We start from the raw sequence: 26,339 nt of genomic DNA, 5'->3' as shown, positions 1-26,339 counted from the left end.
TTACGAATTTTCCACAACAATAACTGTTTATGCATGTACACATTATTATTTTTGTAGTTAATTGTTTATTTTAACAACAGTTTCACTGATACTTTACATAGAGAAAACTATTTTTAGAGCTTATCTTTGTGAAGATTTGAGAATTTGAGACCTTTCAATAATTAGGAATCAAGAATTATATAATTTTACTGGGGCTGGGGTTGTGGCTCAGTAGTAGAGTGCTTGCCTCGCACATTTGAGGCACTGGGTTTAATCCTCAGTACCACATAAAAATAAATAAACAAAATAAAGATATTATACCCATGTATAACTAAAAAATATTTTAAAAGAATTATAATTTTACAATATAAAACAAGAAATACAAATAATTTTTATGCAAAATTTTATAAATACAAAATAACTGACAATAAATTCATCTGGCTTTCTTACAGTCTTTATATGTTGGTATACCTAAGTGTATTTTTTTCTTTTGATGTAACTTTTTGATGGCACTATTAAACTGACACAGGCTCATCACTACAACTGAGTGATATTTTAAGCTGAATAATGTAAATGAATTCATCAGGTTATAAAATATCTATAATTCAAAAAGAATAAGGCATCAATATAAATAATATTAACAAATAAGTTACAGCTACATCTCTATTTCAGGGAAATGAAACTGTAAGCTTTCTTAAACTATATCCCTACTTTGACATTTTACAGTCAAAAATGGATCTGGTCTATTAGAATACATTTTGGCTAAATAGATAAGAACTTGGTTAAATATGCTCCCAAGCTAAATCATAAGTAAAACGTTTAAGTTCAAAATATAAAAATGTGTAACTTAAGATTTCTTATATAATAAGGGGCCAATTTTGTGTTAGAAATATATCTATAAATAAATTATTTGAACTGATTTCGTCTTTAGAATTGTATTTAATACTTTTCCCACTAACATCATTATCACTTCTATATATAACTTCAGTGTGGCCATCATTAGATTATTGCAATGATTCACTTTACTGACTTCCAGTTTTCCTCATTTGGACCTTTATATGGTTCTTGAAGAAATTTCCATTTTAGTCAAAATAATCTTCTATATCAATATTTGGATCTAGAAGATCTTCTCCATATGATGAAAGATCCATTTGGTTTAGAATTAAATTTTCAAATGTTTCCTCTAAATCAGTTTCACCAATTAAGACAGCTCCCATCATTCGCCCATTTTGCATGACGACTTTGACGTATTCTTGTCCTTTGGTACACCTCAGCATTAATTCATGATCTGAACCTAAGCCCTGTGCATTGTATTTTCCCAACAATACAACCTGTATATGGGGATAAAAAAGTTTCTTGTGAGTACCTAATAGGAAATATAAAATTGTGCAGTTACTTTGGGTCAAGCTAGAATAGCCAGCAGAAAAACTGTTCAACAAAATTTTAGCTGAAAATGTCATTGGGGAGGATCCCAAAGAAAACATTCTAATGTCATGCATTTATTCTACATATAACACTACCACATAATCTGCACTAATATTAAAAGTATCAGTGAATATGTTAATGTATAGTATTAACATTAAAAGTGTCTAGAGAATATAAGGCGATGTACTTTATAATCTACATGAATATTAAAAATGTCTAGTGAAGAAATACATGATATGTGAACTATATTCGACTGGAGTGATTGTTTAAAGATTGAAAAAACTGAGAGCTTTCATGGACAAATTATTTAATCTCTCTGAGCCTTACAAATGTATTTTTCCTTATATATAAATTAGGAAGGTAAAGACCTGCTTTGGAGTGATGCAAAGAGAACTAAAATGTACAGGAGAAACTGGTTCATTATTGAGTATGACAGCTAACAGGTGAATCTCAAATAAAACTCAGAAATGTACAATAGGAAATAAATCTGGAGAGTTTTTTTTTTCCCCCATCTTAACTGTAAAACAGTATAGTAACACGGTAATAATTAAGATTAGGAATTAAAAGCAATTCTAGACACTGACTGGCAAGAAAGAGAAAATGTCATTTTTGTAAAAATGACTGAAAACAAGTAAATTTTTGAGTAAGAAAATGAGATGATCATATTTATGTACTAGATTAACAGAAAAGACAATGATTTCCTTAATTATCTTACCTTATAGTTAAAAAATTTTGTTACATGAGCAAACAGTTCAAAGCTGAAATCCATGTCAATAGAGTCTCCCAAACTAGCTGCAGCCATGCATTTTGCAGCATACCATCCCATCTGTCTGGCCTGGGTCCACAACCTCATCTGAGACAATGAAAAAATGTTATACATTTTTAAAAAATGTTATACATTTTAACATTTTTGAAAATGTTATCATTTTAACCTGTACATTCCTTTAAAGAGGGTACAATGTTTGATAGTTTTTCAGATCAGTTGGTTCTGGCAGTTATCATCTTACTGAAGCAGTTACCTGTGTACTCCAATTAAACTGACTTAGGTAACTGTTAATTTAATCAATTTAGTGCCTCAAAAATTAAGATACTGGTAAATAGAAGACAACAATGAGTGGCAGGAACACGAAACTAAAGAGATAATTCTATAGATAGAACTATGTGCTGGCCCGCCACATGCTTTCTCTTAAAAAGCAAATGACCTGAGGACATTGTGGTCCTGCTCTGGCTTAAATCCATAGGACATATTACATTCCTCAGCAAACAACCTGTTATATGTGGAGCTGCTCTTTTAAGACTCTTGATTGTAAGATTCCTCACTGCTGAGATGAACACAAGTTACCCTGAGGGGGGACTTTTATGACCTTCATACAGACCAAAAATTCCAAGACTCGGGAAAATAGGCTTATTAAAAAGCAAAGCCCACTGACCATAAAATCTGCAAAATACAAGTTTCAATTAGAACTAGTCAGCACAGGCCAAGATGACCAAGAGTTGCCATTCAATCTTTAGCATGTAATTATAATGGTAAAATTCCCACCCTGTTCCAGGGATTTCACTTGGTTACCTGTGGGTAAGACCATGTATGGTAGGGATTTAAAAATTTGATGTAATCCTAATGTCAGTTAAGAATTGAGAGGCCGGGGGCTGGGGATGTGGCTCAAGCGGTGGCGTGCTCGCCTGGCATGCGTGCAGCCCGGGTTCGATCCTCAGCACCACATACCAGCAAGGATGTTGTGTCCGCCGATAACTAAAAAATAAATATTAAAAATTCTCTCTCTCTCTCTCTCCTCTCTCACTCTCTCTTTAAAAAAAAAAAAAAAAAAAAGAATTGAGAGACCGTAGGATAGGTCTCTTTAGAAAATTCCTTAAACCTCCCAATAAAACTAGGGAAAAAAGAGTGCCACATCTCTCTCTTCTTGGAGATGATCCACCCGCTTCTTTGAGGGTCCTTCCCTGTTCCTCCAATAAACTTTGCTATGTATACTTCCACTACATTTCGTGTCCTGCTTGCTTCACATTTTCTTCTGCAAGAATACAAGAGCTGAGAGACACCCCTGGCCTATTACAGGTAATAGTATGACAGCAATTACACGTATATTTTAATAAAATTTCTACTAAATATTATGAAAATATTTCAGGTACACTGAAAATGTAATTTTAATTAACCAGTCCCCACATCAAAGTTTGTCTTAAGCATTGAGAGAGATGCCAATCTCTGAAAAATTTGGTCCATAGTCTAGTAACCTTTAGATTTAAGCATCAGATGGTTAAAATCCTACTGTACAGTTAACCTATGGTCAGCCAGATACAGATATTTGTCAGCTGGTGCCAGCCCTAAGGTATCATATCAGATTTCAGCAATCAATTCTGGAAAGTCATGCAATGTCATCTCTTTGACAGAACTAATTTCCTCTCTATTGTATTTTTATAATATTTCTATAAATTTTGGAATTCCCTGGTATAACAGAAAACACTGGCCTTGGGAGTAACAGTAAATGTGAATTTCATTCTTCTACACATGCCTCAGTTTCTTCACCTGAAGCATAACCACCACCACCTACTACATGGCTGTTCTCCAGGGAGAACAGGTTGGCCTATAATAGGCAATTTGTTTCCTTCTACACCTCTGTGTGTGCATATGTACCTTAATACTGACTTTTGTGTGCAAAAACAATACAATATAGGCATGAACTTTGAGCATTTCTAGAAGTGACTTAAAAAAATCTTTATAAACAAGGTAGGTTTAATGAAGTAAAAAGGTAGAATATTGTAAGAAATCAGAGTAAACTGAGCACAGTAATAGCTGGACAATGGCTATAAGAAGTTGCTGGGCCATTACCTAGTGTAATCTAGCCTCAATATTCCTTGAGTTTGCATCTTGGGCTATATAAAATTAATATTTTATTGCTTCTGCAAATTAAGAAATGGAATCTATTAGATTTACTCAAAATAAGAGATGTCTGTTTATTTTTTAATATTTTCCCTGTATAAAATTATAGCATATTAAATAAATAATTCATCTTAGTGGGTTTAAAATATTTGTAAAAAATCTCCCAAACTCCTAATTAAAAATTTTTGACAACTGCCAGGTGTGGTGGTGCACACCTTTAATCCTAGCATCTCCAGAGGCTTGAGGCAGGAGGACTGTGAGTTCAAAGACAGCCTCAGCAAAAGCAGTCCCTACGCAACTCACTGAGACCCTGTCTCTAAAATAAAATAGAAATAGGGCTGGAGTTGTGGCTCAGTGGTCAATGTTAATCCCCAGTACCACCCCCCGCAAAAAGAAAAAAAAGAATTGTAACAGTTATACCACAAAAAATGACAAAGGATGATGGAGAAAACTGAAAAGAAGCTATGTTGCAAACAAGAAGACCGACAGTACTGATGTCTCTATTCTACATTAAATAAAAAAATGACACTGCCTCTTCAAATATGCAGTGCTTTCCCACTACATTATACCCTATAGTTAATCTGAATGAATAATAGCTCTAACCAAGAACTTGTCTTTTTAACTAAGGTTCTTTTATCTGTAATATGTCTCTTATCTTTACCCCTTCTCACATAACCTCCTTGTATTTTTAATTATCTTCCTCTAGTATTATTATTCTCCCATTAGAAGGAAATAGGCTAGGGTGTGAGGAAAGGAGGAAGTGCAGAGCCAGTTGGGAGTTGTTAGGTGGAGGAAAGCAATTCACTATAAGAAAATTAATCAGTAATGATTACCATAATAGAGTTACCCAGGAATAGGAGGCTTTATGTAATCTATGATCTGAGTCATTTTCATTGTTTAAATTAAAAGCTCTGCTATGGTTGTGACTATATGGTTGTGACTAGCCACATGTAGCTTTTAAATATAATTAAGAGTAAATAAAACCAAAAAGTTAAGTTCCTCAGTCATATCAGCTATACTTAAAAGTACTCATGTGACATGTGCTGCTAGGGACTGTCAGATTAGACAGTACAGAATTATAGAAGAGAATTATAGAATTTCCATCACAGAAAGTACAATTGGACAGAACTGATAGGCATATGAAAATGAAAAAAATACTAGCCCATAATTTCTTTTAAATTAAAAAATATCTCAGCTTGAGCTTTGAAGTCAGACCTGGATTCTAAGGCTGACTCTGGCTCACTCTACTGATATTCTCAACTTCATACCCCTTCTCAGTAGATATCCTAGGAGTCAATGGAGATGGAAACATCTGCTACACTGAACTGTGTGAGGCTTGATGTGAGAATAAAGTGGTGAAACAACAGGTGTTCAATAAAACTATGTAAAAGGAAAAGAAAATAGATATCTCAATCTACTATCGTATAACTTACCAAAAAGGGGGAAAAATCTAGTTTTATTTTTTTAACATCAGAAAATGACTGTGATATAAGAGTCCTCCTTAAAGTAGAAAAGCTGGAAAATTAAAAAGTTGGACTTGTTGATAGCAACTGATTTATTTTCAAGTGCATTCATAAATGCGAGCTTACCTGCTGCCAGACTGGGCTAGGTTGCCAAGAGGCAGTGCAGATGTCACCTGCAGCATAGATATCAGGAAGGGACGTGTGCATATGGTCATTCACTTTCAGGCCACCATCTTCTCCTAGTTCAAACTAAAAATGTTCCTTATAAGCAATAAGTGTTGAGAAAAATGAAACAAGTTTTTCATTCTAAAGTAAAAGACCAAGTGAAATTTTTACTCCTTGGTGTGCTGATCTTTAATGAGAAAGTGAAAAACAGCTGCCAAACTTAGACACCTAAGCTGAATTTCCAGGGATCAAATTCCTACTAAATACAGAATCAGAAAAAAATTCTCAGAATTTCAACATCAAAAATATTTAATAATCATATGACTATACCACCCATAATTACAGAAACATTCCTGTTTTTATAAGCTTTTGCTGCATAGCAATCAGTAAATAATTAAAAAAGAGTCACATTTGAGAATTCATAGGAGATGTTAGTCTCTTACTAACGTTTAGATAAATTGTATGTTATGTACCTTGAAGACATTATGCTGATATTAAGTATTTTAAACAATAAAGAATACTGTAAATCAAAGCTTGGCTATAAGCCAAACTGTTTTCAGCCATCTTAAGTTATATGTTAATACTAAAACAATTTTTCATGCTTGAGAGGAAATCTTCATAAAAGTTAATACTTTAAAAATAATCATAGTTAGACAAAAAATTTTATCTTACATTGTTACCACTGAGAAAAGGCTCTATATTTGGTGTAACTCCTGTAGCACTGACAATGAAGTCACAGCCGTATATCTTTTCATTGGTCAATTCCACATACACAGGCCACATCTCTTAAAAAAAACAAAACAAAAAAAACCTTTATTCTCAGATATAATCACCAGCAATTATTCACAGCATTACATGAATATAACAACTAGAAATGAAGAAGAAAGAGGGCTGGGGTTGTAGCTCGGTGGTAGAGTGCTTGCCTAGCACATGTGAGATACTGGGTTTGATCTTCAGCACCACATAAAAATAAATAAAGACCTCTACAACAAAAAATGGAAAAGGGAAAAAAAAAAGAGGGAAATGAGTTTAGAATAATACCCTTGAATAATTTTTATAAGGTACTTTTTTTATAAGGTACGTCATCTTATTTGGGGTATAATTACAAAAAACATGGCATTCTACATGTTTTCCTTCAAACTTGGACATATACATTTTAACAAAGTAAATTTAACTGATAATCACTTTCTAAATTATTTCCTTGAAAATTTTCATGAATATTTTATACTGTTTGATCCAACTAGTTTATTTTTTTAAATTTTTTTTTTTTTTTTAAGTTTTTTTCGGCGGACACAACATCTTTGTATGTGGTGCTGAGGATCAAACCCGGGCCGCACACATGCCAGGCGAGCGCGCTACCGCTTGAGCCACATCCCCAGCCCCCCAACTAGTTTATTCTTCAGTGTTTTTCTTCATAGTACATAGTTCATCTTGAACACTCCCTTTTCCTATGGAAAAGCTGAAAAGAATTTGGAGCAGGAGAATTATATAATCATATATTTCTTCAAATAATGCACAAGAGTGTAGAATAGTAGTTTTCATGGGAATGTGCAATAGGACATAGAAAATCTATATCCTATTCCTAAATACAGAAATTTTCAATCCGATTAAGGGAAGTCACTTTACCTCAACAAACTTTAGGATTTTAAAAAAATTTATTTGTAATATGATTTGTTTTGAGCTGTAATATACTGATTAACTCGTTGAGCTGAGATAGTCCAAGCACTGTGTAAAATTTAAAGCCTTATATAATTTATTAGAAATTTTAAAGAATAAGTAGTAAAATGAAATGACTTAATGTTATTCAATTATGGCTTTATTTTTTACTTAAATTTTATATGGAAATCTAAAGTTTTAAAATATAAGACAGCAAGACTGTATTCCTTTAAAATAAGTTGTTATATATTTTACCTTTATCACCTTTGACTGATTCATTATGATGGTCTCTTGGGAAAGTACAGGACTTTTTCTTTAGAATTCTAAATTCTTCCTGAAGATAGATTTTCTTTACTTCACACATAGTTTCAATATGAATTTTACGAGAAAACTAGAAGTAAAAAGAAAAAAAAAGGTTACTCTAATACTTGAAGAAAATAACTTGTGTTACCGAAGATGAAGAAAATAACTATAATACACTTGCAGAAACATAGAGGGGAAAAACAATACGTAGATATGAATTACTTTGGATACCCCCCCAAAACCTCTCCATTTTTGTGCATAAGAGGAATGAGCAGAAATGCATTCAGTACTTTATAGAGAACTAGCATTTGCACTGGCAAATAGAATGGAGGGGATGCTTTTCATTCTTAGCCGGATAATTACACATGCATAGTTTAAAAATTAGAATAGTAACAGACTATAAAAACTTCTTCAGAAAAATTCCAGAACCTAGCACTTTACTAGTCCTAGGTAAATAGTAGATATTCAGTAAAGGTTTATTGAACTGTATCATTGTGTTAAAAAAAACAATCGTAGGATCTAAGAGTACAGAAAGAAATGATTCTGTATAATCCCATCCTCCAAATTAAGTATACCATGTAGCCAGACCCTCTTACTTATCCAAAGCTGAAAAAATTGCTTTAAAGAAATCAGAGAGTTATTAAGAACTCTATGCATACTCCTTTTAAAATATGACAGCTTTTTAACAACTGTCAAACATTTAAAATAGTTAATGAATAATAGCAAGTAATTTGCTTATCCAATTAGGATATTAAGTGAATGTGTTTGAACCTATCTAACAAACTTTTTTTTTTGAGTTTTCTACTCTTTTTAAAATTATTTTTTACTTATATATGACAGTAGAATGCATTATAATTCTTATTACACATATAGAGCACAATTTTTCATATCTCTGATTGTATACAAAGTATATTCACACCAATTTGTTTTTTTGGGATTGGCTAACATCACTTAGCATTATCTTCTCTAACTCCATCCATTTACCTGCAAATGCCATGATTTTACTCTTTTATTGCAGAGTAATATTCCATTGTGTATATATGCCACAGTTTTTTTATTCATTCATCTATTGAAGGGCATCTAGGTTGGTTCCACAGTTTAGCTATTGTGAATTGTTCTGCTATAAACATTGATGTGGCTGTGTCCTTGCAGTATGCCGTTTTTAAGTCCTTTGGGTATAGACCCACGAGAGGGATAGCTGGGTCAAATGATGGTTTCATTCCCAATTTTCCAAGAAATCTCCATACTGCTTTCCATATTGGCTGCACCAGTTTGTAGTCCCACCAGCAGTGTATGAGTGTACCTTTTTCCCCACATCCTTGCCAACACTTACTGTTGATTGTATTCATAATAGCTGCCATTCTGACTGGAGTGAGATGAAATCTTAGAGTGGTTTTGATTTGCATTTCTCTAATTGCTAGTGATGATGAACATTTTTTTCACATATTTGTTGACTGATTGTATATCATCATCTGAGAAGTGTCTGTTCAGGTTCCTGGCCCATTTATTGATTGGGTTATTTATTTTTTCAGTGTTTTAACTTTTTGAGTTCTTTGTATAACCTAGAGATTAGTGCTCTATCTGATGTGTGAGGGGTAAAAATTTGCTCCCAAGATGTAGGATAGTTATTCACCTCACAGATTGCTTTATTTATTTATTTATTTTTGCTGAGAAGAAACTTCTTAGTTTGAATCTATTCCATTTATTGATTCTTGGTTTTAATTCTTGTGCTACAGGAGTCTTATTAAGGAAGTTGGGGCCTAATCCCATATGATGGAGATTAGGGCCTACTTTTTCTTCTATTAGACGCAGGGTCTCTGGTTTTATTTCTAAGTCCTTGATGCATTTTGAGTTGAGTTTTGTGGATGGTGAGAGATAGGGTTATCTAACAAACTTTATAAGTGTAATAGAAGTATCTGAAGTGATCTTGAAGAAAAGATTAAAAGAGGACAGGTGTGTTCAGTGTAATCAGGGTTTGGAAATTTCTATGCCTTCAGAGTTAAGAGGAAGACTGAGAGTTGGATAGATTTCATATTCACCTATCTTTGGTGGGCATCTAGGCCAAATGGCTTTGAGTCTTTTCCTAGCACTATGGATTTATAAAGTAAAGTGACCTACAAATTCTTTGGCTAACGTTAACAAATGGCTCACGAATCTAACATTGCATTTAAATATATTTAGCCAGTGTATGACACATACCTCTTTTGTTCCTTTAAGACTCAACCCTTCATGCCAGTCTGGTCCCAAGGCACTGCCTACATTATCGGCATTAACTTTGGTTCTTGCTTCTTTTTTCTTTCCTGAAAAAATGAACTCAGATGATTTACAAATTGCCAGGCAGAAAATTATGCCTGTGTTCTGAAACTTTAGGCAATGTATGATTCTCATTTGTGACTAAACTAAGCATTAATCATTTCATTCTTTTTAATATTGTTTGGTTTATACCTATAAAATGGATAATCCTTCCATTAAGTATTATGTATAAATAACACTTGATGTATTTTTTTGGATATTACATACCTAGATAATTTGAAAGGTAAGAAAATTAGTTGTCAGATTTTCAAATTTTATGAACTTTTAAGAACTCTAAAACTTACAAATTTTTTGTTTTGAATTTTATAAGTCAGAATTTTTCTTTTTTTCTTTTTTTTTTAGAGAGAGAGAGAATTTTTTTAATATATTTTTCCCCCCGGCGGACACAACATCTTTGTTTGTATGTGGTGCTGAGGATCAAACCCAGGCCGCACGCATGCCAGGCGAGCGCGCTACCGCTTGAGCCATATCCCCAGCCCAGAATTTTTCTTAAAAGCTATTAAACAGCAGCAATAACAACAAAAATTGTGAGGTTTGTACTTGTGGTATTTTTAGAAAATTACCTTGGGTACTGCCCTATAGCATCTGTTTGCAAAGAGGCAAATGGGCTGGTTTATTTAATTCATTCTAAATTTCTCAATTGTATATATGTTTTAGAAAATCTGAAAACTTCATATAAAGATACAGGAATAAATATCCATAGTCTTATATACCAAATATATTTTGCTAAAATTTTATAGCCCTTTTGTGTATAGATTAAAAAATTCCATATGAAAATTAATGAACTAGATGGCATACATACCTTCAGTTGTATATCTAGTTCTTTTATGTGCAATTTTAGTCTCTGTTTTTTCAGAAATGAGTTTGGAAGTCAAAAATTCTGCAGCTCCTACATCAAAGAAAGTATTCCCAATAGCTTTATCTTTAATGGCCCAAATAACTTCACAGCCTTCAATTTCATATCTGAAACAAATATTAAGGTTATATGACATAATTTCAAAGGTCCAAGGAGAAATCTCTGTATCTGCAAATAACAATTATCTTTTAAAGCAAAAGTAACAAACATTTTTAGACAAATTTGGAAAGACTGATTATAAAGAGTAACATAATACACTTTAAGGATAATAAAAATACAATAAATAGTTGCATACGGTGGTATATTCCTGAAATCCCAGTGACTGAAAACTGAGGCAGGAGAATTGCAAATTTGAGACTAGCCTCAGCAATCTGGCAATGCCCTAAGAAACTCAGCAAGACCTTGTCTCAAAATAAAGATAAAAAGGGCAGGAGATGTAGCTCTGTGGTAAAGTGCCCCTGGGTTCAATCCAAAAGCAAAACAAAAGAATACTAAATATATATACTTAACATTAAGAAAAATTTTATTACAATGAATATCATTTCAGAGTGTTCAAGTTTTATGCAACTGTCCTCCAGATGTACACAAGGTTTTGTTCATATGGTTATAGTGCAATCAATAATGGATAGATGGTAAATAGCTACAGTATTGGGAATAGTTGACTTCTTTGGAAACATTTTTAATGGTTCAAACAAATTGCCATTTTAATCTCTTGGACTGGTATAATGTAACACAGGTTATGTGACTTTTCAAGACTAATGATAACCATGTAATAGAAAAGAGAAGATCTTTTTAGTACATCATACTCCTGGTCACATGCTATTCATGTTTTTTTGACATACTGGAAAGAAGCCCTTTGCCTTATCCAGTGTTACTTTATTTTTCCTACTCTCCAATGCTAACATTTAGTCACTAAATTTTAGATTACTGGGAGAAAATTCTATTTTATGTTGCTTAGGTCAGACATTGCTTATCAGCAGAAAATGGAATACATACCTATTTGATAATTTTGCTCAATTTACATATAGTCATATAGTTATCATGAAATGCTTTCCTTTTTATAAATGAGAAATTTATAGTTTTTCATACCTTAATATAGCAGTATAAAAACATCAGCGTAGTTTAATATACTTATGATTGACTTGCAGGCCACAGTTATTTTAAGTAATCACCACAAAGTAGTCCTGAACTTGCTCTTCCTCGCCTCTAATCTTCTTCTCCTAACCCAAATTGAGGTCTCATCAAGATATACAAGCTTGAAGGTATCACACATAGATGAAATACTTTTATTTTCAAAACCACTCAAAAAATAGACAATAGCGTGGTATCACAGTTTGGTAAAATTGTGAAAAACTGTTTGAAAAGGAAAGAATTAATCTGTACTTGGAAAGAAGAAACAGATAATAAGGGGATACTGATGAACAAAATTAGTGTTAGTCTCTGTGGAACACAGATGGTATTAAAGAGTAGAAAGGGTTTACAAATGTCATTTTTCATTCTGAGAGACAGAGAACTAATCATTCAATGGATCCAAACACAGAATAACAATACTTGTGACCATTCTTAAGCTGTCAAATAGCTTACTGTGTGTAAAATTATGTTTTATCCATGTTTACAGTCTTCATTCTTCAACATAAAGAAAATGATAAAAGATTAAATGTTAGAGACTATAAACATTTTGGAACATAAGAAAGCTTTTAAATGTAAATTATAAAAATTATTATATGATACTTTTGGTGACAGCTGATGAAGATTATCTGTCACATGTACAAACAATCTGAAGCCCCTTCTACATCTGTGCCTCTCCCCACATGGCTTGAATTTTGGTTACTACTCTAGAATTTTCTCTGCATTTTTTTCTATACAATGACAGAAGCTTCCTATCATAATAATGATTGCTACCTCTAAAACTTAAGTTATTGCTGAACTCTTATAGGCAACAATGGGATTGACCATCCTAAAAACACAAGGGCAAAAACTATTCTAAGAGTTGGAGTGGATGCATAAGCAAAGGCAGGCTTGGCATATTCCTTATTTTTATTCAAGTTTTTCCTTCTGTGGTTTGACCCCAACTTTCTGGCCCAAAAGAGATCTAGACTATGTATGTTAGCCACCTACTGAAAGACAAAAATCACAAGGAAAGTGAACTAGTGTTCTGCAGTTCACAATAGGCTATTTCTCAACATTTTTTTGAACTTGAAATATCATCTTAAAATGAAAATATTATCCGCCTCCCCCCCCAAACAAACAAACAAAACTAAGAATTGGGAGGACCACATATTTTTTGTTGTTGTTGTTGGGGTGGTGGTGGTGACTGAACCCAGGGCCTTGCATATGCAAGGCAAGCACTCTACCAACTGAGCTATATCCCTAGCCCTGGGAGTACCATGTCTTATAATAGTAGTCACTACTACTGTTATTGGGTTTCACTGGCCAGACAGGTAACAAATTAAATGAGTGAAGGAGGGTGGGTATAAGCAATAAAAAGTGTATAGGCCATGAAATTTCTTAGGTGTATACATGTAAATTATTTTTATACACAGTGCATAGTTATAAAGCACATCTATGCATGAAAACTTCCCGGCCACCAGTTTATCAGCCCTTCAGACCAAAAGCATTCCCAAACCTTTTATGTTTTGTGAGGAAATTTCTACGGAGATGGGTTCCATAAGAACTATTTTTTTTCTTTGAAAACACTGAAAAATAATTATGTTTATCTTTGATTTTCAGGGTATGTTTTCTGCTAATAATCATATGAACCACAGAGCAATTCTTAAATAATATTTTAAAACATACTTACACTAACTCAAGTGCAATACCACCGTTTCCTATGATCATTATTCTTTTAGCTTTAGTAAGCTGTTTCTGAAATTCCTATATAAGAAAGAAAATAATAAGACAGTGTTTTGAAATAGTGGACAATACCTGAAGCAAGAGGCTTTACTGATAATATTCTAAAAAATGTGTTTTATCAAATTTATAAAGGAACAATAAAATAAATCTCACTTCCCCATACTACCAGAATATTATCCTCTCAATTATTACAACGTTCCCCTTTGTTTCATTCCAAGCTGCCTTTGTAGCAAGGCCTTTCCTGATTTTTCTTGCCTTTTATGTCACTGTATGTGAAGTACTTCAGAATTTCAGCAAGAGGTATTGTCAAGGTTACCACATTTCCAAGTGTTTGACCAAATCAATTTTTATTCTTTTTACCTAGCCTCTCAGTGGACCTGTTTCCTTAGAGTCTCTCAACATAAAAATTTTCAGGAATGAGAAGCATAGCAACATAGTGGTTAAGAGAACAGGCCCCAGAGTCACTGGCTTTAGCAGTTCCTAATAGATGACCTAGGGCAAGATGCTTAACCACTATGCCTTAGGTTTCTCAACTCTAAATGGAAATAAGTGACTATATCCCTTAATATTTCTGAAGGACTGTTTATATGACGTGATAAAGCTTTTAGGAGTAGCAGACATGTAATACTGTCTAACAATTATTGAAAAAATGTATTTACCATTATAGGAGAACTACTTGACCCCTCCCTCCAAAAAAAAGAGACTTATGTTCAGCTTGGAGAAGTCAGTGGCCGTTCCTCTGGACCTTTTAAAAGTACAGACTTGTCTTATTGCTTCAGAATTACATCTGAGCAAAACAATTTCTCCTCCTATTATCTAACTTACCGTTGTTATTAAATTGGCCCCCAAATTTAGTGTTCACTAAAAGTTACTTTTTAAAAATTCTACTGTAGAAAGAAACAGAAGCTAAGTTTAGTTTGTTCTTCATTGAGGATATTGCAATTTAAGAAAGGCTTATAAAGAGCACTAGACATAGAGATGAAAGGCATGAGTTTAAACTATACATATGTTAAACCTGAAGTATAACAGATGTTGTACTTCCACTTTTTATCTGTTCTAAAGTAAAAATCTCAGTGTTCTATTTGTAAACCACTCTGCCAGGTAGTTCCCTCCTGATATTATAAATGCTTTCCTTTGTCTTTCATCCCAAGCTACCTTTGTAACAAAGATTTTCCTGAATATCAAGATTTTCATGAGAATTCAATATATGTTCATGTGTGCTGTTCAATATCTATGATGTATTCGTATGTTCATGTATGTTGAAGATCTACCTAAAACAGTTCCAAACTCAAATTCTGATAGTATGAACCTATACTATTTATGAAAGGATAATCATAGATAATGTTTTTTTCCTAAATTTTTAATTAAAAGTAGGTTGAAAGAAAACAGCAATTTTAATGAAGTTAAAATGTTACGTAAATGCAAAATCATAACAGGAGCAGTAATCTTGGGAATTACAAAGTATTGGCATGAAACCAGGAAGAGCTTCTTGGTAACAATAAATAAATTACCAAAAAACGTTGCACATATAAACATTTCACGTTCTTGGATGGTTTATCCTTGTTCGGTGGAATAGCAATAAACCAACCAAGCCATAAACCTTTATCAGTTCCATGATTTCATACCAAAGAAATTATGAATATAATTTCTTTGCTGAGCAATAAGATCACAAATTTAAGATATGCAATACCTTTTTGGAAAAAGATTGTTACGTTGTTTAGGTTGCAAATCAAATGTTCCCAAACTGGAGTAATTGATATGTGTGCAATGTAAGCTATACCATTCAGCACAGGCACTATATCTAAACTATGTGATAGCCAAACAAATATAGGACATTCGACTGAACTGAAACATAAGATAAATTATCAACAAAAAACAAACTAAAGTTGGCAATAATAAAACATTATAATCATTCTGGTTTATGAGAAATCTTCCTTCTGCCCTGATAAATTTAAAATTTAACATTACACATGGAACACTATGGTTCAGATGTTGAAAAGTCTAAGGAAACTTCAAGTTCCCTTCCTATGACCCAACCTTAAAATATTACCTGAGCACTGTCTGTATCACGAATTCCTAATACATAAGGATTTCCTTCACATATCAATTTTGGTTTAGCTCCAGCACACAGACAGAGTTTTTTGTACACATGCTGACTGCCATCTTCTGTGAATATGCACTGTAAGTACACACAGCAATGAAAGGAAGAAGAGAAACATACATGGGTACAATTTCACTTAAAAATTAAAACTTTAATAAGACAAAAGCAAAATAACATAATATGGTTGCCTCTTGGTGGCACTCAATTCTTAGTTATAGCAATTACAAAACTAAGCATAAGCCTATATTCTCTAATTAAGTGATTTCTAATCAGTTTAGTGTCATAAGTCATTTTGAAGATCTGATGAAAATCATTCTCTTGCCTCTGGATTTTTTAAAAAAGTACATCCACACAAGTTCTGCAATAAAATTTCAAGGACTCTCATAATGTCTGGAAAGGTAGGTTGACCTCAGATTAAAAACTAAACTTGATAAAGAACTTTAAAACTGAGCATTTTGATCAGTTTTTTTTATCATGGGAATAGGTCATGGTGAAAATTCTTTTATTCCCAGTGGAAGTTACTGTAATATCTAGTGATTCTAATCCTATCATACCTTAATATCTGATATGGGTTCAGGGAAGGAGTATGTGGTATAGGAGGTTATAATGTGTCTTTTTAATCTAAAAATATTAGATGTGCTAAAAAACTGCTTAAATAAAATAATAATAACTTTTAGCAAACTAAATGTTTTGAGAGATTACAATTTTAATACAATTGAAAAACATGTTAACCTCAATTTTGCATGCATTGGCTTTGAAGTTTTTTATATTAATTTTTCATAATATCAGTGAGTCTAAAAATACGTATTAAAGATTCACTGTTTTTGTTCCTTAGTACTGAATGAAAATGTAATTCTAGGAGGTTAGAAAGCAGACATAAGTGCATACTATTATGAGAAATGCTTGACTTTGGAGGTTTTCATTTGTGCTATACATTTAATTTATAAAACTTAGCAAATCATTCAAATATTTATTACCCATGAAGATATTTATTACCCAATTTAACTCTTCATCTGCATAAAAACACATAAAACCACAATCCAACCAAATATAATCCATATGGAAATATTATACAAGTCTTCCTTCAGATAATATGGTTAGAATTTTATCTGACAGAAATAGAATTTATACTGGGAGGCTGAGATAGGAGGATCCCAAGTTCAAGGCCAGCCTCAGCAACTTGGCAAGGCCCTAAGCAATTTAGTGAGACCCTGTCTCAAAATTTTAAAAATAATAAAATATAACATCATATTGTAGTCACTGATCAAACTTGAAAAATAATTCACATTTAGCTACTATAAAAACAAGCACCACAAAAACATTTTTCATTAGCTACTGCTAAATTTTTGGAAGTAGACATGAAAATAAAACATTATTTCTAATTCACTAAGGAATGAACAGGATGATGGATAAGAATGCAGATATGTATCACACGTATCATACTTTTCAAATAGTAGTGGGAGGCACTAATATATAAATCCTTGTTTTTGAGAATCCACTCAATTTGCAAAACAACTTGACATGGATGTTATCTGGAACATGTACTACCATTAAATGTATTAGAAACTTACTTCAATTTTAGAATTCGTATTTTAAATTTTTTTCTCCTAAAACTCAGTATTCCTAACTTTCTTTATATGGAATTATTTGCATTTCACCCATTTTATAGCTGAAATAGCTACAAACCCCATTTATTATTTGCCTAAAGTTCATCTGAGGATATTTTCAATCATCTGATAACATCCTTTCTTGAGACTGCCTTACTTATTCTCATGTGCAAGGGGTTACTGAGTCCTGCTGAATATATAGTAGAAATATCTCTTAAATTTGGGACATGTTTTCTAGCTACCTTGTCCCTGTCTTAACTCAGGACTTACATCATTTTGTATGAGTGCAATTGCCTATTAATATGGTTGTTGGCTACCAGTACTTGGCTCCACCTCAGTTCATCTTGGACATTATTGTAGATATGTCTTACTAAAAATTATTTAAAATTTTTCTACTTTTACTATTTTGACTGAATATAAAATAAATTCAACTTCTTGCCATGATATAAAAAGCTCTTTACAATCCAGCCTTGATTGCCATTTTCTTTTATTTACTCACATCCTAAGTCCTTTAACATCCACACTATTTCTTAGCCTCTTTTTCCTTCTTTTGGCTCTTTGAACATTGATTTACTCTTCCTAGAATGCCCTTTTCTACCTGAAATACCCTCACCCATCTTTTAAAACCTAGCTCAAATATATTACTCCCTCTGTGAAGTTTTCCTAAATACCTAGTATCAGAGCTTCAACAGTATTTTTAGGATTGTTTTTTTTTTTTTTACATACATAATAGGCATGTCTATATTGTATATGATACATATTAGGCATGTCTATATTCCCTATGATACTGACAGCTTAGAGGAGCTAAGCTTGTATTATTCCTAGTATATCCTTGTATCTAATGTAGTACTTCAAAAACATTTTATAAACAGTAATGAAATTTGAAATGTAGAAACTAAAAGGACACACTCACTATATAATTACAACAAAATCTTCAAAAGTGTTACTTTTCTTTCTTTTTTAAATTTAATCTTTGCAGTACATGAGATCAAACCCTTGGGTGCTTTACCGCTGAGCTACATTCTCAGCTCGTTTTACTTTTTGAGTCAGGGTCTCACTAAGTTGCCCAGATTGCTCTTTTGAACTTGCAATTGTCCTGCCTTAGCCTTCTGAGTAACTGGAAATCCAGGTGTGTGCCACCACACCTGGCCAAAAGTGTAAATTTTTTAATAATGGAAATAAATGCCTCTAAACTTTACATTTTAGGGATTTAAATGATGGTGCAATGGAAGTGAGGTAAAAAGAAGACAGTCAAAACCTCACCAAGATTTAACAGTAGAAAAATAACTTTTAATGAAAGTATCTTACATGTTCTTCACTCTTCAGTTGCTTTACTCCAGATTCTAAAACCCTAATGTTGGGGAAGCGATTTTCTAACATGGTACTAGGTTGTTCTTCAACATCAAATTCTTCCAAAATTTTAGAAACCTTTATTAGATTGAAAGGTAAAAAGAAAAAAAAAAAAGTATATTTTAAAAAGATGCATTGTTTTAAGAATATTAATAAAATACTTTCATTTTTAAAATACACAATTACTTCATGTTCTTAAAACAAGAAAGTTGGCCAACTGCATTGTTATGATTTGGATCTTACATGTCTCCCAAAAGCCCACATGCTAAAGGTTTGGTCCCAGCCTGCGGCATAACAGGGAGGTGGTGGAACTTTTAGGAGGCAGAGCCTAGGGGAAGGAAGTCAGATAATCAGGGGCATGCCTTGAAGAGGATATTTAGATTCGATCCCCTTTTCTTTGCTTCCCAGCTTCCATGAGGTGAAGAGCTGTGCTTCAGCACATGCTTTCCACCATGATGTTCTAGTTTACTACAGGCCTAGAAACACTGGCAAAGGACCGAGACATCTGAAACTGAGACAAAACAAATATTTCTTACTTTTAAGTTGATTATCTCAGGTATTTGTCACAGTAATGGAAAAACTGATTAATACATGCATTATAAACAGTGAAAAGAGGATGAGGCTCTCTCTGTATTTTAAGACTTGAACTCAAACATCAGTTCTGACACTTCTGAGTGTTAGTTTCTTGGCTTATAAAAAGACAGCTAACAGTATTTACTTTTCCATAGTTTAAACCAGCATCTTATCTATTTCTGTATTCTTCTAGCTTTTTTATTCTACTTACCAGCTAACTTTATTGTGACCTAGTCTTTGTATTCTTCTTTCCTGTTCTTGAAGATCATCAACATTCTCTCAAACTCACTATTTTTCCTATCCAGCTAAGATTCTAAAGTGGATCATTTCATCTTTTGTCCTAACCCTTTACTTCTTTGCTATTTTATCCTTAACCATTAATTATCCTGAAAACCCATCATAAATTAAACTACCTAGTTTTTCTAGTTCTTACCTAGTTTGCTGTGCAGGAACAAAACAATCTTGAGGATTGGAATTTGACCTCAGCTGCTCTTTAAACAATGCCTGGAAATCCTACACTATATGGCCTGTGTATTCTTACACTTTTTGGTCTCAAAAAATATTTTTATTTTCTTTATATGCTTACAAATTATTGAGAACCTCAAAGAATTTTTTTTGTATGAATTACACAGATCAATATTTGCCACATTAGAAATTAAAGCTGAAAAAATTTCTAAGTATTTCTTAATTCATGTAAAAGCAAGCATAATAAATCTAATACTTGTTAAAATGATATATTTTTAAATGAAAAATGACCATATTTTCCAAAATAGAAAAAATGTCTATACTACTCAAAGCCATCTACGAATTCAACAATCGCTACCAAAATTTGATTGACATTTTTATAGAAATAGAAACATAATCCTAAAATTCATGTAGGACAAGACCCAAAACAGCTTGAGGAATCTTGAGCAAGAAAGAATAAAGCTGGAGTCATCAAACTATCTGATCTGAAGTTATATCATAAAAGTGCAGTAATCAAAATAGCATCATACTGGTATAAAAACAGATAAATAGATCAATGGAACACAAGAGCCCAGAAATAAATCCACACACTTATGGTTAACTGATTTTCAACAAATGTGCTAAGAACACAAAATGAGGAAAGGACAATTTTTTTTTTCCAATAAACGATATTGGGCAAACTGACTTCCCATGCAGAAAATAAAATTATACCCTCACTTCACACCATACACAAAAACTAAGTCAAAATAGATCAAAGCCTTTAGGGTAAACATTGAAACTATACAACTAAGAGAAAAAATAATAGGGGGAAAAGTCTCCATGATTTTATCTGGGGAAGGAATTTTTGGGTATGATCTCAAAGCATAGGCAAAAAATTACAAATAAACAAATGGAATTATATCAAACTAAAAAGTTTCTGCACAGAAAAGAAAACAACAGGATGAAGAGATAATCTATAGAGTGTCAAAAATATCTTCAAACCATATGTATGTGATAAGGCATTAATAAATAAAATATACCAGGAATCCAAATAACTCATAGTAAGAAAACTAATAACCTGATTTTAAAAATGGTCAAAAAACCTGAACAGCCATTTCTCCAAAGAAGACATAAAAATAGATAACATATATAAAAAAGTACTCAAAATCACTAATTTAGGAAATGAAAATCAAAACCCAAATGAGATTATTACTTCACACCTGTTAGGATGGCTTCTATCCAAAAGATAAAAAGTGCTGGTGAGGATATGGAGAAAAGGAAACCCTGATACAATGTTGGCAGAAGTGTAAATTAGTATAGCCTGATGGAAAATAATAAGGTTCTTCAAAAAATTAAAAAATAGAAGTGACATATGATATAGCAATCCACTAGAAAGTATATCTACAAAAGAAATTAAATCAGCACCTCCTAGTGATATTTGTCCTTCTATGTTCACTGCAGCATTATTCACAACAATCAAAGTATGAAAGCAACCTGAATGTTCATCATTGGATAAGCAGATACAGGCAATGTGCTACTTACACACAATGAAATACTATTCAGCTTTTAAAAAGGAAGAAATCCTGTCAGATGACAATATGGATAAGCCTGGAGGACATTATGCTAGTGAAATAAGCATAATAGAAAACCATACCATATGATCTCACTTACATGTGGAAACTAATTGTGTTTACTGAAGACTGGGGAGTAGAGGCATTATGGTGATCTTGATCAAGGAAACAAAACTTCAGTTAGGAAGAATAATTTCAAGAGATCTGTTGCACATCCTGATCAGTAAAATTAATAATAATATATTGCACATTTGGAATTTGCTAAAGATATATTTTAATTGTTCTCATCATAAAAAAATGATAGTGAGTTAAATAATGATTTAGTCATCCCACACTGTATATACATTCATCAAAACATCATGGTGAGGCTGGGGCTGGGGCTCAGGGGTAGAGCGCTTGCCTGGCATGTGTGAAACACTGGGTTCAATTCTTAGCACCACATATAAATACATAAAATAAAGGTCTATCAACAACTATATATATATTAAAAAGACATCATATATATGTACAATTATTTCTCATCAATTTTAAAAAAGAAAAACCAATTCTAACTACTACACATATTACTTTAGTTTTTTTTCAAATTAATATTAAAGTTATACAAATTTCTTACCTGCTTGAAATTTGTAACTGCTTTAATAACAGGAGAAGCTGTTACCAGGAGAATATCTTCTGATGGAAAGTTAATCGCCAACTTATTTTTGGAAAAAGAGAAACATGATAAATAACTTTAGGTCTTGCTATAAAAATGATGTATGTGTGTGTGTGTGGGGGGGTGGGATAATACAGTTTTAATAATGTTATTAACTAGTGAAATTAAAAACTGAATCATTCCTCATCTAAAGGTTTTTGTTATTCTGGGTCCTGTTCATATTTATAAGGCAGTGAATAAGGAATGTTAAACTCTTATATTGATAAAATGAGTATCATTTACATTAAACATTAACAAAGAATTCCTAAGCAAGAAAATATAAAGAAGTATCCTTTAAACTATTTTGTATACCAGTTTAAAGCTATATAGATGACAATAAACCTGACTAACAGTAAAATTAACTCCCATTTATTTTAAAATATTTTCATTCATCTTCTATGGGAAAAAATTGAACTGTCAATATCACTTAGCATCTTTCCTAAGTGCTTTGGAGCTTCTATTTCCTCATTTTGACCAGTTCATATTCTGAGAAGACACAGTTATTTTAATATTAGCTTTAACAAAATTTAGACTTAACTTGCTATTGTTCAATTATTTTCCTTTAGCTACAAGCTCTTTTCCTCACTTTGAACTTAAACCATTTATATGTCAAAATCTATTTCCTCAACTCCACCAATCTATATAATCCTTAAAATCTATGGGATCTTTAGTTTCTCCTTATTTGAATTTTCTATTGTATTTGACAAAACTCTCTCCATCTTTCTTGTGTATATTCTGTAATTCATCTCCTCTCTATTTACATTGCTACATCAGATACCCACAGCTTCTTTATACTACTGAAAAAAAACCCAACAGTATTAATCAGTTGCCACTGCCCCAAATACACTATAACTAAATCATCTTTCAAGATCTTTTCTTTGATCACTGTATTCCACTGCTTACAATCACCCGACTACTTTTAAATTCTAAATTTTGGAGGAATGGGGTGGGTAGGGGAGTACTAGGAATTGAACTCAGGGGCAATCAAACACTGAGGCACATCCCCAGCCCTTTCTTGTATTTTATTTAGAGACAAGGTCTCACTGAGTTGCTTAGTATCTCCCCATTGCTGAGACTAGCTTTGAACTTGGGATCCTACTGCCTCTGCCTCCCCAGCCGCTGGGATGACAGGCCTGCGCCACCGCCACCAGCTTCTCTCTAAATTCTTAGCATAATTTATAAGATCCTTTATGATCTGGTCTTTGCCAAACCTCATGCTTTAATCTCTGGCCAACACCCCAAAGCATCATGTGCACTGAGCTTTGCTGCTTCCAAATGGCGTCATGCTTTTCCACAGCAGATTATAACGTTGCTTTCCTTTGGAATATCATCTGATGACTTTCACTCATTCTTCGATACTAAGCTAAAAAGCCATCTTTGAAAAAAATATACCTCTTCTTTTAATTCACTCCCTATCAACTCCAGAAGCGTTCTAAGATTTAACAGTGAACACAATGGAGTCATTTTATTTCAGTGATTACTTTGTATCATCAAAATCATCTTTTTTAAAAACACACACAGGTATATAAATATATATGGTTCAGTTATTCATTATAATCAGAAAATAATTCTCTAGTTGTATTTAATCCCTCCTGGTTGTTTTACAAAACATCACCAGAGATGAAATCTCTCCTATTTGGGGAATTCAAAGTTCAAGATATTTATTTAAGGGTTTCTTTATCCATGAGTTACAATATACTAAGGAGTTGGCACCTGTCTGGCAATTAAATGTAACCAGCTAAGACAACTTAAAAAGCAGGCTGAAATTTTCTGTCCAAATACAAAGCCCTCTTTTTCCGGCATCACGGGGACCAGAGCCTGGTTCAGCTAGGTTTGGTTTCTCGGCTAATAATTTGCTTCCCTCTCATCCCTGCCCCTGAGATAACGCTTGCGAGGTACTGAAGATTTTCTGTGGAAGTTACCACGCAGAGTTTAACATCTGGGAACCCAGAAGACTCGAGGGTAAAGGGCGTGGCGAAAGCGGGACTCAGAGAACCACCAGGGAGGGGTCGCGAGAGAGGGGCGGGGGGGGGGAGAGGCGGAGCCGCCCGCGCACTCGCCGCACCTGCTCGGCACACGTGACGCCCGCGATGCCGCCGCCCACCACCACGAACTTGCCAGTCCTCACGGGAGGGCACGCTGCCTCCATGTCCTCGAACTCTCAAGGATTTCCTGAAGATAGTAAGGGAACTTTGGGAATTCGCGTTCCCGGAAAGGAAGCCTCTGTCGGCACTCACTTCCGGCCCCTGATTTGGAGACTCTGACCTACGGGTGCCTGGAAGTTCATACTTGCTCTTTGTGCGTATCTGCCGCTGGTCGCGCTTTAGAAGCAACGGGACATCACATGGTTTCCAGAGTTTAGTGTTACTTTTACTACTCCTGAATTTAGTTTTTCCACAAAGGTTCCATAAAGAGAAGATTAAAAAAGAAAGAAGATTGGTTTCTGTCGCCGAAAGATGAATTGCTTTGAAGTTGTCATTATTCTTTTTCTGCAAGAACTGATGGAGGCTCCCATTTTAAACTCAGTGAGAGGAGGAGCCTTTGCGTATCCACATGCTAACTCACAGCTCACATTTTGTAGATGAAGAAACTGAAGCATTTGAGGAAACCTTGGGTGCCACCCATCACCTAACAACCGAAGGTTTTTTTGTGGAAGCACAAACATTCTTCATGACAAGGCAATGCAATACTATTGAATTGTTCTCTAAGAAGTTAGCATTTCCATTTTCAATTTTTAGTGCAGTTAAAAATTCCAGTAATATATAGTATTGTTTGTTATCTGGTCCAAAAATGAACGTTTCTTTCAGGTTCCAATAAATAAAAGAATGTGTGAGTGCTGAAAGTAACAATATCTTGTTTTTACCATTAACACCATTTTTGTGGTGTTCATTTGGAGAAATGGCTGTTATTTTAAACTACTTTTACCATACAGTATTTTCTTTATTCACTACTATTTATTTGTTACCTTTCTAGTCTTGTGTAATAGTACCAGATAAGTTATGTTGTATCATTAAGATACTATTTCTCCAATGGCTAATTGTAAAACTGATACCCTTTAATTCTTTAAACTATTAAGAATAACCATTTTATATATCAGGAAAATCTACTGTCTATAATTACAGATATTTACTGATACCCATAATAGTCACTGTGCTTCAGTTTACTAAGTTAAATAGTAAGCAGTTGGATATGTGATTCCAGTTTTTACTTCTTGTTTAATTAAAGCATTTTCAGAAGGAAATAGTATTTTAAGCCCATTTACATTGAGTCTCACTTCTCCAGCTTATTTTCACATGAGATTCTGTGTTCCCTTTAGATTGAACTACATTTTCATTTTCCAAGCCATTTTCTTTCTTCAGGAAGAGTTTCTTGAGGAAAGCATGTACACTTTCCTCAACTACTTTCCCCTAGCTAATTCCTCATTGACTTTGGTTTCATCATTATAGGGTATTGATTTAACGTTGGAACCCCCATCTTAAATGTTAACTGCCATCTTATGAGGAAAGTTTCGCTTTTCTGTAATTCCTCTTACCCAAATTTCCCCCACTTCATTAGTGACCTACCCCATGATAACCCTAAGCCAATCCCAGAAGGACAGGACCCCTTTGCTGTGGAAAGCCCCATGGTGCCATAGACCTAAACCAATCCCATGTTATTCTCCACATGCCTACCTCTGACACAAGCACCACCAAGCCTATCCGATAGCACCACAACTACAACTCTAAACTGCTACCCCACAAAAGCTGAATACCCAAACATCTTGGGGCCTCTCCTATGCAGAGATGGCTTTTATTTGTCAACTCTGACAAACTATATTGTATATATCTGCCTTTTCTCCATCCTTAATTTCTCATGTACCTGTTTCTTGTTTCTCACTTTCCCTTCAATCATGCCATCACTTTCCCTAAGTAATTGTATTTAATATCCTCAAGATTGAACTAGTTGTCCTCTCTATGTATTCCAATAGCACTTTGTCATTCCCCTCATCTAGACTTACATTTTAACTACCTAGTACCCAACCCCGCCACCACCATAAACTCCTTAATCTCAGGGATCAGTCCCCCTCCCCCTTGTTCAGTTAGTAATGGTGTTGAAC

The 26,339-nt window shown here is 33.5% G+C and overlaps 1 protein-coding gene across 1 annotated transcript; it reads right to left on the bottom strand.

Moving 5' to 3' along the window:
• Positions 1-1,051: 1,051 nt before the first annotated feature.
• On the bottom strand, positions 1,052-24,499 carry PYROXD1 (pyridine nucleotide-disulphide oxidoreductase domain 1). Its single transcript, XM_081310586.1, has 12 exons — positions 24,309-24,499; positions 22,166-22,246; positions 18,923-19,042; positions 15,957-16,085; positions 13,854-13,927; positions 11,000-11,160; positions 10,084-10,184; positions 7,837-7,972; positions 6,598-6,710; positions 5,887-6,009; positions 2,120-2,257; positions 1,052-1,310 (listed from the first exon to the last, which is right to left on the bottom strand). The coding sequence occupies exons 1-12, from the start codon at positions 24,390-24,392 to the stop codon at positions 1,062-1,064; spliced, it is 1,509 nt and encodes a 502-aa protein (XP_081166712.1). The 5' UTR covers positions 24,393-24,499; the 3' UTR covers positions 1,052-1,061.
• Positions 24,500-26,339: the final 1,840 nt, after the last annotated feature.

This window comes from Spermophilus citellus (genome assembly GCF_964194105.1).
Source record: "Spermophilus citellus genome assembly, chromosome: 10".
NCBI lineage: Eukaryota > Metazoa > Chordata > Mammalia > Rodentia > Sciuridae > Spermophilus > Spermophilus citellus.
Note: the sequence above shows the minus strand (reverse complement) of the source record. Positions and strands in the feature narration are given on the sequence as shown.

Coding starts and splice junctions, on each gene's coding strand:
- PYROXD1 (XM_081310586.1), bottom strand. CDS start 24,392: ATGGAGGCAGCGTGCCCTCCCGTGAGGACTGGCAAGTTCGTGGTGGTG. Junction 7,973..10,083: donor GTCTTAAAGGAACAAAAGAG/GTATGTGTCATA, acceptor TTTTACTTCTAG/TTTTCTCGTAAAATTCATAT. Junction 2,258..5,886: donor CTAGCCCAGTCTGGCAGCAG/GTAAGCTCGCAT, acceptor TCATTGTCTCAG/ATGAGGTTGTGGACCCAGGC.